Source organism: Ambystoma mexicanum, chromosome 8 (assembly GCF_040938575.1).
Source record: "Ambystoma mexicanum isolate Mex_15411 chromosome 8, UKY_AmexF1_1, whole genome shotgun sequence".
Lineage (NCBI taxonomy): Eukaryota > Metazoa > Chordata > Amphibia > Caudata > Ambystomatidae > Ambystoma > Ambystoma mexicanum.
The window spans coordinates 533,288,096-533,304,702 of record NC_090929.1 but is presented as its reverse complement, the minus strand read 5'-3'; the positions used below and the strand labels follow the sequence as shown (position 1 = coordinate 533,304,702).

Below are 16,607 nucleotides of genomic sequence, written 5' to 3'. Positions count from 1 at the left end.
TATTATCAGGGCATTATTATTGCCAACCAAACAGATATATTATCTTTGTAGTGTGGTCTTTCCAGTTAATGGCAACCATTTTCATGATACTTTTTCCATGCACTCAGAATGCCAGGCAGGACATTATGGTCCCAACTGCGCCCGGTTATGCACATGCCAGAATGGTGGGCAATGCGAGACTTCCACAGGGACGTGCAGCTGTCCGGCTGGCTTCCTCGGAGCGGACTGCAGTGTTGGTGAGTCATTATTTTCAATGATTGTTACAGGTTGATATTATTTGCGTTTATTGGGATGCTTTTTGCCAGGGGTAAAATACTGCCTAAAAGGGAGTCTTTCACTTACAACAGAGGTAATGTCTGAATTTATTACCAGTAATGTTCATTGCACCTTATCCTCCTTCTCTCTTCTATCACAGCCTTCACACTGAGAGGTAAGCTTCACCCACCCCTAAAAATCAAAGGGAAAGGACTCCTCAGAGTCCTTGGGGCAGGTCCACCTCCCGTAACCTCCTGTACGGTAACCAAGCAGTAACCCACCCTAAGCAAGTGTAAAGACTGGACAAATGGATTGAGGGTGTCTCATAATGACCGTGATTAGGAAGGGAAACACTAGGGGCATTCAGATATACCAGTACATAATCCAGACATTACCACCAGCCCAGCGTCCTCAAGTCAGTCTTTACACAAGAGGGAAATAGCAAACAGGAAATGACGCATGTCAACTTTACTAACTGGTACATTGGCAGCACAACGGAATGGTAAAAGAAACAAATGCGTCAGCAATGGTATTCCATGTTTTGCTTCTAGGCACTGGTCATTGAGCGGCTTATTGGCAAAGAAGCACCATAAGGTCCTTTCCCTTGTATGTCCAAGAAGTCAACTTAAGGTGCTTCTTTTCCGAATCCCTAGAAAAAAACACAAATGCAAAAAAACCGAAGGACAAATGACCGAATTTTATTACCGAAAATGGTAGGTATTTTAGTATATGTATAATAAATAATAGTGGTGGTGTACGGGTATAAATTAGGTTGAGGGAGTGCAGGAAAGCCCTCCCCACCTGCATAATAAAAAAAAAGTTCAAAAAGCAAAAAGTCATTTTTGTTTTTCAGTCCCGGTCATTTCTCCATTCGTTTTTTTTTCTCAAAATGTTCACGGATATCCCTTCTTTTCTAATAAGCAGCTTGATGGTCTATGCCTAGAGACCTCTTGGGGGTTATAGGGCCTCATTACGAGTCAGGCGTTAAGGGGTTAACGGCGCCGTAAACGGCGCCGACCCTTAACGCCTGATTACAAGGTCCCTTAGCGCCATGGTGATTTTAACGCCTGCTTTTTACAGGCGTTAAAATCCATGGCGCTAAGGGACCTTGGAGATAATTATGGCACCGTAATTTACGGTGGCGTAATTATCTCCTTCCCCACTCCCATTATGCCCTATGGGGCAAAAATGGGAATGGGGAAGGGTAAATGGGAAATGGGGATTTACCGCTCCACTCACCTTGGAATGGGGCGGTAAATCCGCCAACCACCATGGCGTAAACATAGTTTACGCCATGGCGGTAAAGGTACGACCCAGGTGGTAATTTACCGCCTGGGTCGTAATGAGGCCCTTAGTGTGCTATACACATGCTTCAAATCGATCATTCAACTGAGTCTGACACTTATAACCATGAAAACACAAACCTAGCAAAGCAGTGAATAAGATACACATCACAACGAAACCCTGCAACATCACCAATGCGCAAACGGAGGAGGTGATTAGAAAAGTGACGGATACTCACAAGAAGACCCAGAGAAAAAAAGAATTAGTTGAACAGTCATTCCACCTAAAACAACAATCTGCTCCCGGAAAGACAAACTTGAGTTAACAAAGGCTCTAATTCCTTAGAAGCCTCGGAAGAATGGCCATTAAGAAGAAGGTTTTGGAACATGCCCTCTTGACCAAGGGCAGACTGTAGCAGATTATGCTCAGGTCCGAGAGCGGGACTAATCCACTGAAAGCTATACCACGAAAGGAATGTCACTGATTGATCTGCCAGTAGCTCAAGGAATTACCTGTGAACTGTTATGCTGCTCAAAACAATGAGCGGGACAGAGCATGTAAAGAAAGAGAAGACCCAGGTCTAGACAGCTATGGCAGCAAAAGGAGGATCTGGTCCCTCAAAGATTAAAGATGCAGACCATATCCATAGAAGAGAGTGACATGCCCAGAGGGCCATCAACTAGACTCTAACAACTCACAGCCAGGTATTCTGGAGTATAAACATACTCACACCTAGCTCTTCCCCCTAATGCACTGCTCTGGGTCTGTTAAGACAACCCAGGAGTCAAGGCAATACAATAGCACCCTTTGCTTGGGCCCAGAATAAAACAAAGCAACTGTGACAGAGTGTGAGGTGAAAATCCCCAATCTCTGATCCAGGTTCAAAATAATCATAAGGTTTGGAACCAAAGAGGGTGAGCCAAATGGGAGACATAGAACACCACTAAGACGCCAAAAGGAAAAATAACCGTGACATAAGACTGAAAAGGCCGGTCGTATCCAGAAGAGTCCATTCCATAACAGTGTGCAAAAACCTCAGCTCCAGACTCAGAAGTATAAAGAGCGCATAAACTATGGAACTTGTTGGGGCCTAGCATCCCCACCGGCTGGAGCAGAGCAAGAATAGCCCAGGCATAGAAGGAATTGAGATAATAGACAAATATATCCTAGGTTATTGCACAATCAATACCTCCCATTCTGCCTGTGTCCCCTCACTCAGATCAACAACCTAGCGAGAGGAGGCTATGGGAGTCTCATGGATATCATCAAGGGTACTCCAAGAGAGGAAGCAGAAACCTGGCTCCTGACACTTTAACAAAGATCATACTGACAGATAGAGGTTGATTTGATGTAAAGAGTAAGTACCCTAAGGCTACAGTAAAGTGCAGTTGGCAAGATGAAATGCCCCAACTCCAGGAAGATGTGAAAGACTCTAGCCCTGTCCATGACTGCTGTGTAATGATCCTCCTGATCCCGAGATAGATGTGACAGTCACCTGATCGAAGTCCAGGCCCTCAGATTGAGGACTTTGAGCCTTAGGGCCTGGAGTGCTTCCAGAGGGCTTATGTGAGGGACCGGTGTGGCCAGTAGCCCCTGGTCCAGTTCCACAACTTAAAGAACTCTGCTATAAAGCCAAAGACAAAATGTTGATAGGTGAAAGAACTAACATAGCCCCTCTACAAATCAGAGCACAAGCTAATCCAGGAGCACTCCAAATAGTGCATTCAAGCATATGTACTTGTCTTTTCTTCCTTCTGTGACCACCCATATCCAAAATACTTTGACAATTTAAATAAACATGCACGCACATGATCTATCTATCCATGGCCTGAGGATGTGTCAAATGGAGGATTCCCCTTTCCTGAAAGACCTGTATATTAACAAAAAAGAAAAACCCTTACGGAAATGGAGTAAGATACCATCTCTCCATAAATAACACAGCAGCAGGAAAGAACAACCATGCAATAGTGAGAAATGATTCAATACCCAAAGTCAGGGCATATGCACAGCAGCACAGGCATGCACATTTCCAAACATGAACCCGACATATGTGTTCATATAGACACAGCCACTTCAGAGCAGATCCATGACATGTCTCGATAATCAGAGTGGGAGAAGAATGACTGCTCATAAATCCCAGGGCAGGCCCACCTCTATGATATACTTGACACAGCACTTGAAAGTTAGAAAGCCAGGCTGCCCATTCCTCGCCTTGGTATATAGGTTGCATGCAAGAAAGAGTGTACACACAAGGTCCTCTAAACTAAAAGATGCTGGCTCTGGAAGCAATAATCTGATAGACATATAGAAAGAAGCCAAACAATTTAGATAGGTGTGAAGAGGAGGGCCCATGTCCTTCCTGGACATAGACACCTGTGGATCATGGAGCAGAGACCTGGACACAAGGCAAAGAGGCAGAGGCAGGAACCTGGGCTGATTGAAACATCATCTTTATTCAAGACATCACAAATGACAGCAACATGCTCTTAACATCAGCTCCTTTTATACTGTTCCAAGGTTGATTAATTTTAGAATTTATTGCACAATACAGTTTTATTGGTTCGTAAAACTAAAGACAAACTCTGTTTCATTCCAGGGTTGGTTGGCTTGACTGCCACTCATCAAGTCCACAAAACATGTCTGGGCATGCCCAGTGAACTTTCAATGAACTGCTATTAGAGAATGATTTAATTATTTTAGCATATGTGAAATTCCACCTTCTTGTTTTCCAGCAGCCATTTTAAAATCTGCCTGACCTTGTCTTAATCTGAATGCTCCATTCAACTACAAAATGGCTGACCAATCTGCTTTTAAGCAGAACTCGTTTTCCGTTCAGTTTTCAGCCTAGATTTTTGATATTCACAACACATGTGTGATACCTGAGATACCCTCAACTGTGTGAGGCATTCTGACCCCAAACATTGCATGTCACCCTACAATTTGCCTTTGTCCTAAAAAGCGCTACAATTCAGATTTTTGCAATACTGGAACCATTGATCAGCCTGGCAAGTTATCTGTATTCATTTTGAGGGAGAGGGGAATCTAACAACTCCTCTACAATGGTATAGCAAGACATAATAATTTCTAATGACCAGCTACACAATACTCAGCCTCATGCTGATGCAAATTATGAGCATCTTGGGAGGGAGCACCAACCAATCAGGTTGCTGTGTGCTGCTCGACCTGTCCCCTACCTAAATACCCTTCCTGTTGACCCGCCCACTCTCTCTCTGCCTTGCCTCATTGCTCCTCCAGCACTGCCTCGGCCAGGTCACCATTTCACAAGGCAGCATCCCACAGAGTCAGTCATTGAAACTGTGCCCTTCTTCAGTTTCCAAGGTGCCCAGCTTGAGTGAGTTTTCTGTTTCTCCTCCTGGCCATTATTTGAGGCAAATAAATTGCTCTCAGCACACTGGTTAGCAAACCCGGGTGGGACTAATTGCAATAATCACCCTTTCAGTGGGCTATATTCGGTGGCAATGGCCCAGGGACCATAGTTAAAAGCCTACACTCCCAGTCTCTTACCACCCAGGGCAGCCCATTAAGAAGGTGATTATTGTTTAAATACAGCCTGTTATACAACTTTCAAGCAGCATTTGTGGATATGCATATTTTCACTAATTAATATTGACATCGCTGCACTTTTTTGCAAGCAACTGGGTAACAGTGCGGAAAAGCCCTTCCATGCTTGCACATTTCACATCTAGGGCCCGATTCATGAAACTTTTGCCTGGTTCAAAGTCACTTTTCAGCAGTGCAAATTCACTTTGAACCGGGCACATATTCCATGAATCGGGCCCCTAGTGTCTGCACTTGAGGAGGCAGCATTAAAAGTCAACCTGAACTGCAGAGAGACCTAAATCAAATTAAGGCTACGGACTGGGTCAGATGCTGGGTCAGATGCTGAAAACAAAGTACACAAACATTTGCAGACCTCTTAAAACTAAAAATAACATTTCATTCAGAAAAGGAAAATGGAGAAAAAACCACAGGGGTGGGGTTGCAGGGCTAGACATAGAAGGAGAGGGGTGAAGTGGAATGACACAGGGCACCCATGCACAAAGGGAAAAAGCAGAGGCAGTTGTGAAGCAAAAAAATCAGAGCAGAATCATTGGCAGGGCATGATTATGTATGAAAAGACACAGATACACTGACATGTTCTAATGCAATTTTAAAAAGTGTTGTGGGCACATTGAAACTCTTGCTATTAGCTTGCACATTGACTCCAAAGTCTAGGGGCCTAATTTTACAAACATGTTTTAACATGGGAACAGTTTTGTAAGTCAGTCACTTAAATACCGATGGACATATTGCCAAAGCTTTGCTCTTGTGCAAAGAAATTGAGAAAATTAATTGAGCACCAATTTTGCTGCTTTAATAACACGGAATGGAGAAAACAGGTTTAGTCCCAATCTGTATTATCTAAAAATGTGAAAATTGAAGCAGACTGCTTTACATATTTTGTTTGCTGCATAACATCTAAATACATTTACTAAACATTTTTGTTTAATGTTTAATGTTTTTTTTAATAGCACAAAAGCACAGTCAGATTCCCTTTAGTCCTAGTGAAAACGTGTTTAGATAATAATTATTGTGACAAAAACTGCTTGCTCCATTTTGTTTTTATCAAAGCATTTGCTCAATTTTTACCACTGGTGCAAAGGTTCGATAATGAACAGAGGGTGAGGGGAGACATGACGTAGCTTAAATAGGAGAGTAACCCCACTTTTACAAGCATTTTACTGAACCAATTATGTTACCCAGTGGTTGAAGTGTATGAAAATAAGAGGTGGAACTATATTCCCCGCTGGCCTGCCCCCGTTTCCCACAATCTCCATCGCCACGCCCCCTCCCACTCGCAATCCAAAATCCCAAATGAACACACCTGTTGTTTAAGGGAGTGTTGAGTGCAGTGCACTGAGGTGCACGTTTCAACTTCTTCCTACCCTTTTATTTTGAAACAAAACCATTCCAGAATTGTTTCTTTTTTAAAATAAAAGTTTAGGAACAATAAAACATTTTAAAAAAGCAGAGGCGCTCCGCTCCCAACTACTCCCGCCCACTTCTACCACTGATGTTGCCTGCAGACAGGAGGAGACGGCCACCAAACCAGAGGTTGCCGGCCGATCGTGTCCATTTGGAATGTTTGGGATGCGCGCTGTTCAGAAGACCTAAAGTTCCAACTTTTAAACAAACCTCCGAGTCCATGTGTGATCAATAAGTAGTGACTATGTGTAAATCCACTTCTAATGGCTCCTGGTCATTTCTGTGTAATGTGTATTGCAAGTTCGGCTTTTCACCCTTCTCTTTTGGTCTCCTCTGGCCACACATGCACTTATTTCCCCCCAATCATTTCTACTATCCTTTACCATGACATTTATGTCCCCAGTATGCCCGGTTGGCCACTACGGCAAGGACTGCGCGCATCCCTGCTCCTGCGGTGGAGCCCAGTGTCACCCGGTGACTGGAGCCTGTATTTGCTCAGCAGGAAGAACCGGACCAAACTGTGAACAAGGTAAGCACCCACCCCTTTCTGTGTCAGTAACGACGAAAATGTTAAGTGATTAGAGATGGACGTTATCTTTACGTCTGGTGTTTGTCCACAAGACAGCACGCAGCTGGTTTTCATGAGCCACATTATAAACTTTGGCTATATTGCAATGGAACTGAAGTCCCTTATGTGTTTTGCTCACTAATGTTTATCATGATGAGAGGTGGTTGTCTGGCAGCCTCTTACCATGTAAGATCAGATATGCATGCATGTTTTGTCTAGTGGGCTAGCTAACTAGTCAAAAGTGGAGGTACCCAAGGGACAAATGGGCCCACATTCTTTAGCAAAACAAAGGGGTGATGGCTGGAAGGTTTAGAATTCATTTTAAACATCTGGCAATTTCTCTGGGCATCCCTCCAGACTGTCGTTCTTCGCCTGCCAAGCCATTACAAAAGGGGAAAGATCATATTCATATCAGGCTTGGCCCCACCAAGCTGCACCTCACTGATGAGGCCGAACAAGGCCGAAACATGTCTAGAGTTGCTTGTGTTTCCATGCAGAGGGGACCTGACCTAGCAGTTCGGGAACGGCTGCTCTCATTAACGGCAGTACCTGACTGATTTGCATATGGCTGGACCCCTTTTGCAATGACGCAGACAGCTAGAAAAAAGTGGCACAGAAGGTTGCCCAGAGCAATGACAGTGATTTCTTCCAACCCTTCCACCCATCACTTGTCTGGTTATATTCTGCCCACATTCTTCAGACCACTGAGCATGACAAATGCACGCTTGAACACATGTAAGTGTAGTATCGCTTAAAGACTCGGCTTATTCAGAAAAGGCCCTGCCTACAATGAACATTCTTGCCAAGATAACCAAACAATCATGTCATCATTCACAGCATAGAGAACATTCCTTTCTTATATCCATGAGTGTTCAGTGATGCCTGCTCGAAGTTTCCGCATTTAACATCCAGCATGGCCCTCCCAGTTCCAATCGCAGCACGCCAAATGGGACTTTGATGAGTGGCTCAACAGAGCCCTGTTACCTGGCACCTAGACTACTTTCTATTTTTGGTTTGGAATTGATCCTTTTCCCCCATTTTCAGTTTGCTCAAAGAATACATTTGGCATATCCTGTGGGCAGACCTGCGCCTGTAGAAATGGAGGGGTTTGCAATGCTGTGGATGGGTCCTGCTCCTGTGGTCTTGGCTGGACGGGGCCTGCCTGTGATCAGGGTAAGCCATTTTGTACACTGGTCTTCTGTGTCTCTGTTGTCTTACTTATGTTTAACGTTCATTCCTTGTTAAGAATTCACTGCCACGTATGCCCCCTTTTAACACTGTAACATAACAGTCACAACATACTATGTTACCCTTGCATGCCAGTTCATGTATGCTTACATTCATCAAGGGGCGTTGAAGCACCAGAATTAAAGGGTTATGTTATGAGATATTAGATGTAAAAAATAATGTGAGTAAAACAATTGATATAAACTATGCAGACCACTAAATTATTGTAATTACTGTGGATGGATCTGAAAACCGTAGGTGCTTTTTCGTGAATGGTGAAACAGACTGGAATGATATGATATGATATGTCATTCATAACCATATAACTATATAATAATGAGATGATATCCACAGACAAACTTTATGTGCTGTGGAACTTGCAATAGTTGGCTATCCTGGAGCGAGCTTTCTAATCTCCTCACTAAGGTGTAGCTGCAGCCTTTGGTAGGGACGCAAAGGAATAGGTATTACCATACAAATCTCAAATGTAGAGGGACCTGCTCCCAGATCATTAGGGATGCAGCCTACAATCTACATGTAGCCTTTTGGACATTCATAGTGATCCAAGCATGAGCTTGCATTGGCAAAGACTTCATCATATTTTAGAATCTCTTCGAATGGAGGATGTTTTCCATTTCTATTTACTGCTGGAATTAATTTGTGTCAAATTGTCAAAAAGAGGCTTATAGGTTTGAAAGTAAACATAATGACTTGTAGATGAGCTACTTGTCTACACTACTTTGATCTACCCTTGCGCCTGCAACCACTTCGCAAAGCATGAGGGGCCTCACTAAAGAAAAGGATGGTAGCGAGCTGTCTGGAGGTAGCAGGACTATCCATTGCTACCCATTACAGAAGCCCGACAGTAAAGACCGGAGGTTCCTTGCATTTGTAAAAGCCCTGCTGCCACGAATTTGCACCCAGCAATACCAGTGGAGAGGTAAAGGGTGGCCCGATCCCAGCACCAAAGGCTCTGAATGATCATCAGATGTTACAGAGCCGGAGAAAAAGAGAATGCCTCAGCCAAATGTTGGACCAGTTTACAGGTGGTCTAAAACTGGGACCAGTTGGTGTAAAACTGGGAAGAGTTTTTGGGGGGTGGGGTCCAGTAGCTTGGATGAGGCCGGCCGCATGTGGAGTGGTCCATGCAGTACCGTCCCTCACTGGGAAAGAGGTTACAAAAGGGAGAAGCTCCACATGGACCCCTTCCCCTGCTGAAGACTTGCTGTCCAGCGGCCCATAGGACGGGCCCGCAGGAAATGGCCAGCCGGGCGGTAATATGGGCTGCTCTGCCTGTCTTATCACATGCTCGGGCTGAGTAGGATTCCCCTATGTAATCACATTTCACATGGACTTTACCGGCTGGACGGAGATTGTTGCCTTCAAAATCTATTTTTGTATTTAAGTTGGGTCTCTGTATCTGTCTAGAACACAGAAATGTAGGCATCACGCAGAGGCGTTGCGAGGGACGGATTGGTGGTGGGGGGGCTATAGCCTCATGTCTTTTGGTTGTATCCCCGGATAGAATCTTAGGGGCTACAACCAAAAGTCTAGCTAGCCCCGAGTCCCGGCAGTCCGGACATTAGCGGTATCCCTACAAAATATCCCCACCAAAAATATCGCCGTACATATGGCCGTTTGTCTCGCTACAGGCGAAATTTTTGGGGAGGGTATTTTGTGGGAGCGGAGGTTGCTGGGGGTCCCCCCTGCACATTTTAAAATAATGCGAGGGTTGCGGGGGTGTCCTCCGCAGAGTCCATGGGTCAATATCGCCGCAAAAATATGGCGATATTTTGTGTCGCAATATTTTTGCGGGGATATTAACACATGGAACCACCTTTTCCAGACCTAGCAACACTGCTGTGATCCATGTATCCCAAACATACAGCTCAGTGCAATACCAAAGGGCACTTTATGAGAAATGTAATCTTCCTCGGCAAAAGACTGCCTGGGTACCTATTGCTACCGCATACACTATTCTGTGGAGTGCACTCCTGTTATGGCTTAACCACCACTAGGGGAGTAAAGTCATGCCACGCAAGCAAGGTTTCTGAAACGCTGAATACAAAGATGTTGGAATGCATATCCATGCCTGTCTGAGGGATGGACATGCATATAGTATGGCATGGGTTCACTGTGGCCCCATGGGAAAAGCATGCACCGGGGAGTCCATAATGACCCTACTGTATGTGAGTGCATCTCCAGGCACCAAGGGATTAGGGATGCACTGTCGCACCCTGAATATGTTATAATGCAGTGGGAAATACTGCCTCTGCTGTGAATACATTGACATCTTCTTGTAAACAACCCTTGCATGGCCCCTTTAGGGCGGAATCGTCCCTGGATAATGATCTGCCCCTCCCCTGACATCACATGACTCATTTCCACTGCAGAAGACTGATCCATGCCCCGCGTGCAGGACTGCCCTGCATTCAGGCTCAACCTTTGTATGTATTTATTGTCAAAGCATCATCACCTCCTTGATAAATACCATCAAATACAACGCCTCAACTTATTGGTATAATTATGCGATAGCCACCCAGACTTTCAGGAATGTATCCACCCTTGGCTGCATACTACATGAGGGTAAATACCTCAAAACGCATAATGAGTACTCGCATCCAGGCTCATCATGATCCTGCACTCGTTGTTTTAATGTGTTCGTTTTTCTTTAACATTTCAGTATAAGACTCAATAAGACCTTCACATTTGATTGTAGTGTGTATTTTAAGTGAAGGCCCCCCTTATTTCTCACAGAGTGTCCTGCTGGAAAGTATGGTCCAAACTGTGGGCAGGACTGCGGCTGCCAGAATAACGGGATCTGCCATCGCGGGACCGGGGCCTGCAACTGCACGCAAGGCTTCTACGGCTCCTCCTGCCAGCATGGTACGTTCCATTGATTATCGCTTCTGAAATTAAAGGTAGATGGTAGATGGGGTGTGAGGAAATGTTAATTTAATTTTTTATAAAAATTTAAGTCTCTGTGGCGCTTAACACTTGTTGGTACACCAGGAAAAAATATCACCACTTTATAGTCCAGGAATCTACAAACGTTGGCTCTCTAGATGTTTTGAACTACAGCTCCCTTCATTTCTAGCCAGCCTCAGGGTGCACACCCCTGTTGTAGTGAATGTATAGTAAACAGGTCTTCTGCTGCTATGGACAAGCACTCTGGAATAAAGTGAATCCATCAATAAGGCTGCTCCCTCTCCCCTACACTTCTGGAAAGAACAGAGGTACCTGCTATTCAAAGAACACCTACTACTCGATCCCTGTTAAGCCCAACCATCCCAACCCCGCTGTATTTCCTGCCCCTCTCTCTGCATACATCCCCACCCTCCTTAGACAGTGGGTGATTGTTGGGCAAATAAGATGTGCTCTCAAAATACCATGGGAATTTCAAAAAAACATACCTAATCAATTCCACGCTGAGTTTACTAAGAATTGAAATGAGTCTCTTTGTCCAGAACAGGGAACAACATTAAAGAGGAGTCCTAAGAAAATATGAGTGAATAACTGACCTGAATAACTATTCCGTAATGTTAAGGCCTCATGGCACATGTCCATCAGGAGCTTGCTGCTATTTCTGTTAGTCCAATTCCCTGATGGTATGTCAGTAGTCACATTGTCTACATTATTAAAATGGCCCCTTTCTTGCTTAAGGTATACCATACTCCTTTACTGACTGCATGCGTGGTCATTCCCATGACATTGGTGCATGATCTTTATAACACGGGTACTTATGGCAAAAAGTGGAATAGGATGAAAGTGCCTCGTTAGAAGACTCATTCCACACTGCTGACTGTCAGAGCACTGTGTTTTCATCCTGAAACCGTCACCAGGGTACCCCACTCGTGAGCTCCTTATTGGGGGAGCTGAACCATGCCCTTGTGTGGATGCTTCCGTTTTGGGGGCGGACCAGCAGGAGCCGTATGATGGAGCAATCAGTATTCATACTTGGTGGGCTACCTTCTATGATAATTGTTTTAGTGTAGGTCTCTGGGTTGCCTGGTCATCCCAGCATCATCCCCTTTGACAGCCCATTGAGTGAGACGTGTTCTCCGAATAAGTCTTTGCTCCTCAGTGATTTGCATCAGACATTCACCGCAATGAGAAAACAATTGTATGATCCTAGATGTTCCCTGTCAAAATGCGTCCTTGGTTGCTGGACATTCCAGGTCCTCTCACAAGTGGAGGGAACTGCAGTCTTTCCCAGGCATGGATTTGAGTGAAGGCCTGCTTTCCAGAAGGCTGGTTCTCATGGGGCACGCACCTATCAGCAGTGGTGCAAACTCGTCCTCCTTAACGTGTTCGATGCAAAGGGTAGATCTTCAATCAATCTTGAGTTAGAACGTAGGCCCTCATTCGGCGATCACCGCACTGTGCTCCTTTAATGCAAGGAAAAGACTGCATGACAGCGTGGGTGCTTGGGAAGGAGTGGTATATGGTGATGGTCACCAGAAGAGGATTGGAACTGGCCTATGGGACCTGTCTTCCTAACACCACAGAATCCCCAAAAGTGAATGGGCAACACGGCTCACTTCAAGGTATCCAATGGGCAATCAAACTACTGCATCTACCCCACAGAGCATGTCAGTGTGCCTTGAGTTCTCCTGGGTGCCGAGGAGTCTTTTCGGTGTCTACGGCTCCCAGAGCCGAATTTTGGTGTTCTGATGCATGACCTCTTTAATACAATTTCTGAGCCATGTTTTTCCTGACATTGCAGCATTTTGCAGTGTGTTAATGTGCTCAGAGGTCGCTGGAAGGCAGCATGCTTGTGCTATATACAATACCAAACAGTTAAATGTGTGTGTGGCTGGAGGGAGGACTTTCTCTGCTGGCAGGCTTTGACTTACCTTATAATGTAGAGCCCCATGAAATCAGAAACATATTGGAATTATGTTAACACACTCGCCTCGTGGCCACGGGATTGTCTGATTTACCATGTGTAAGATGTGACCTTAGGTTGTCCAACGCACTGGGTGCACAGTTATGCTTTCACTTTATTGCAAGCACCGCTGGGTTTAGCTGCTTCACTGAAAGAGGGGGATGCTTTGCTTCCTCCCACCATCTTTTAGCTTAATAACTTTAGAATAGCATTATCTTCTGAAATATTGTAATTAACTCCTCATTTCAGGAAGTTTTCAAGAAATGTGGGTGTTCTTTAAAGATTCCACCTCGATTTTTCACTCCTTTAGAGTAGACCAGCATGGTGGGTCAGGGTTTACTGGAAGAGTCTGGGTTTATCAATACAACTCTGATAGGCCTCATTGGCTTGACATGAAATTGAAGGAACCAAGCCGAGGAAGGGATAGGTGTAGTCAAGGTAACGTGAGGTCTACTGGGACTCTGCTTTGAATATTGTATACATTCACAATTCATATTGCCAGATGCGCTGTTTCTCTCCACTCCAAGGACAGTGATAGTCCTGTGTTACTGTCTTTTCCAGCCTGTCCTCCTGGCTTCCATGGATTGAACTGCCGGGAGCGGTGTGCATGTGAGAACGGGGCAACGTGCGACCAAGTAACTGGCCGTTGCCTGTGTCCATCTGGATTCCACGGGGATAACTGTGAAAAAGGTACATGTGGCAATTGGTACACCCGTAGATAGTGAAAAGTTGGTGCAACACCTTCCCGGTCTCACCTCTCTGTTCTTCTCTGTTGCTGCAGTCTATCAAAATAAAATAGTGCCGTGATTGAGAGATTGAAAGACGAATAGATTGGTAGATGGGTTATATAAAAAAGAAAGTGGATTATGGAAATGAGAGTGAGGGTTTATTGATATGTTGTGTGACAGTATTATTGATGCCCTGATGATGGACGCTAGATGGAAGGGTGAGGTAGCTGTGCTGGAAAGTTAGAATAGATGCATGGATGGCTGGATCAATGGACCTATTGATGGAAAACCAGATGGATGTGTTCACGTACATGAACGTATATTGCACAGAACGAATGAGGACTTCTTCAAGCTTTGCTTTCTCTCTGTCTCCCTCACCCTGCCTTCGACTTCCTAATAACACAGACATTTACAGAAATGGACGAATTAGAGCTTCAAGGATCAATGTGTTTATTGGATATAAGGCTATCATCTTACAGCCTATATGTCCAGATATGTACATTTTGTCCCTGTGGCTTGATAGAGGAGCTATGATTGGGTTCTCTGTCTGTAAAATTGTCTATGGTGCATCTACAAAGGTCCTTTGCCATGTCCCGCTGTGCCTGTTAATCAGAGGAAACAGAAAATGGACATTGCACTCGCTCCCTTGGGGGTCTTCCCGCCTCTCGCCCATCAATAGGATATATTGCCATGCCACTCCATGAGGTGGGCGTTTTGGTGTAGCATTCACTGAGAGGTACTTGTCGATATTCTTCCTGGCAGATGTCAAGAACACCCCTGGAGCTTCCCTGATTATGGAGCTATCCTCACTGAGTTCCTCTATAAGCCTGGCCACCCTTCGAACCTCGCTCCTAAACTTGCCTTAACATGTGTATTTTCTTTTGCTGTTAGGTTGTGAAGATGGCACATTTGGGGAGAACTGTCAGAAGTCATGTGACTGTGAAGGAGATACCCCCTGCAATCCAGTCTCTGGTTTATGCCTGTGTCATCCAGGACGAACAGGATCCAAATGTGACATTGGTGAGCACGATCCACACCTCTGTGTACATAAGCAGATCATACTTGGGCTTGCGGGTGGGGATATAGTGTGCATGCCTTCTTACTCGGCAAAGGTTTTCAGAGCCAAGAGATCAGAAAGTGAATCACCCCCATTCTCCATCAAATGTCGATGCGTACCCTAACTCTCTGAATCTAGTGGGGATGTAGCATTTGCATGTCAGTGATTTTGACTGTTGATGGCCCGCCAGTCCTAGCCAACCGTTAAAAGCCAAGCGTGCCCACAAGCATGGGCGTTAAGGCAATTAGCCCACTCCCTGCCTCTTTCAGGGACATGGATGGGAACAGGGGGAAAGCGGTCCGCATTGCTGGTAAGAAGGAAAAACAATGCAAACGGTATACACGCATTTCACCGCAGTATTTTTCATCGTGTGTTTTTTCATTGCCATTTTTATTTTGAAATAAAACTCGTTTTTTTTTGGGGGGGGTTAAAAAATTAAATATATGGTTGTGGGTGTAAGGGAATAAAAAAGTGGGTTTTGGGGGGTTAACCCCCTCCAAAAAAAAAAAAACAATGAGTTTTTCGAAAAAAAAACGGGGATGAAAAAACCTGCGATGAAAAATACAGCGGCGAAATAACGTAGAACCATGCTAACTGGGGGAAGGCATGGGATGCCAGAAAGTATTGCATATGTTCATTGCCAGATTACTCTGACACTGCGGGCATCTTGATTGACCAGTGCCTCTTCTCCAGGTGCAGATATGGTCAATTGAGGCAGATGGAAACAAAGTAACTATCCCAATATCGTGCAGAGTACAGCTCTTTATTTGAACATTCTTTGACCAAAAGTGAAATCTGAAAGTCTCCTTAAAATAAATGACGTGATTTTGGAGTACAAGTTTTAAATTTGTTGGCCTTTCATTAATCTTTTTGACAACCTTTTTGTAAGTATGCACGTTCTACTGAAATTAATTATGTGCAGACTATTATTAATTATACATATATATGCTATGCATTTTGGACGTGTGTCTACTGCAGCCAATTGTAGTCTGCTCTTACCCACATGATTTTTACGATTTGACTGTGCATGTTGTCAACTTTGCTGAATCCTATTTCCTGCATTCTATTCCGGCCTGTTATTGATGTGTCCCTGGTGTGCACCTAAATGTGCATGCATGATACAGGAACCTTTTCTCACCAAAATACCACCCCAAAATGGCTCTTTTAGAAATATTCTCGGGTATTTATTATGTTTTTATTTTTTATTTTTTTAATAACGCGCGTAATACCCGAGTTCGGTTTCTAAGCGCGGATCCGGGATACAAACCTCTGTTGCTCTGCGCGGTCTTTGCTTCCAAGACCAGCACGTCGTCAGAACCTGTGAACTGCCTCAATGTTTCAGCGATCCTGCCGGATAGTCAAAGAGACAATCGAGATGTCCTGCATGCTTGGGATATATAGCAATGCCAGCTCGCCGTGCTGCTAGAACCCTGACCCCTGACCCAGATAAAATCCGCTAGAGATTAAAAAAAAAAAAGGCTGCAACACTATCAACGTGTAATCCAGTGCAGCTGATTGCATCATGTGCTCTCTGATGGAAACAGAGTCTATGCTTCATGCATCCTACATTTTGGTATTGTCCCCTGGGTACACACTTCCATCTCCAATGCCCTC

The 16,607-nt window shown here is 44.6% G+C and overlaps 1 protein-coding gene across 2 annotated transcripts in view; it reads left to right on the top strand.

Annotated features, from left to right (window-relative positions):
* The window catches only part of MEGF6 (multiple EGF like domains 6), a 1,562,146-nt gene that overhangs the window by 1,531,792 nt on the left and 13,747 nt on the right, over nucleotides 1-16,607 (top strand). For both annotated transcript variants that reach the window (XM_069610227.1, XM_069610228.1), the window contains 6 exons: nucleotides 108-236; nucleotides 6,929-7,054; nucleotides 8,138-8,266; nucleotides 11,078-11,206; nucleotides 13,770-13,898; nucleotides 14,828-14,956. In XM_069610227.1, the coding sequence (XP_069466328.1) occupies nucleotides 108-236; nucleotides 6,929-7,054; nucleotides 8,138-8,266; nucleotides 11,078-11,206; nucleotides 13,770-13,898; nucleotides 14,828-14,956 (771 nt within the window). The remainder of the gene's footprint in view (nucleotides 1-107; nucleotides 237-6,928; nucleotides 7,055-8,137; nucleotides 8,267-11,077; nucleotides 11,207-13,769; nucleotides 13,899-14,827; nucleotides 14,957-16,607) is intronic.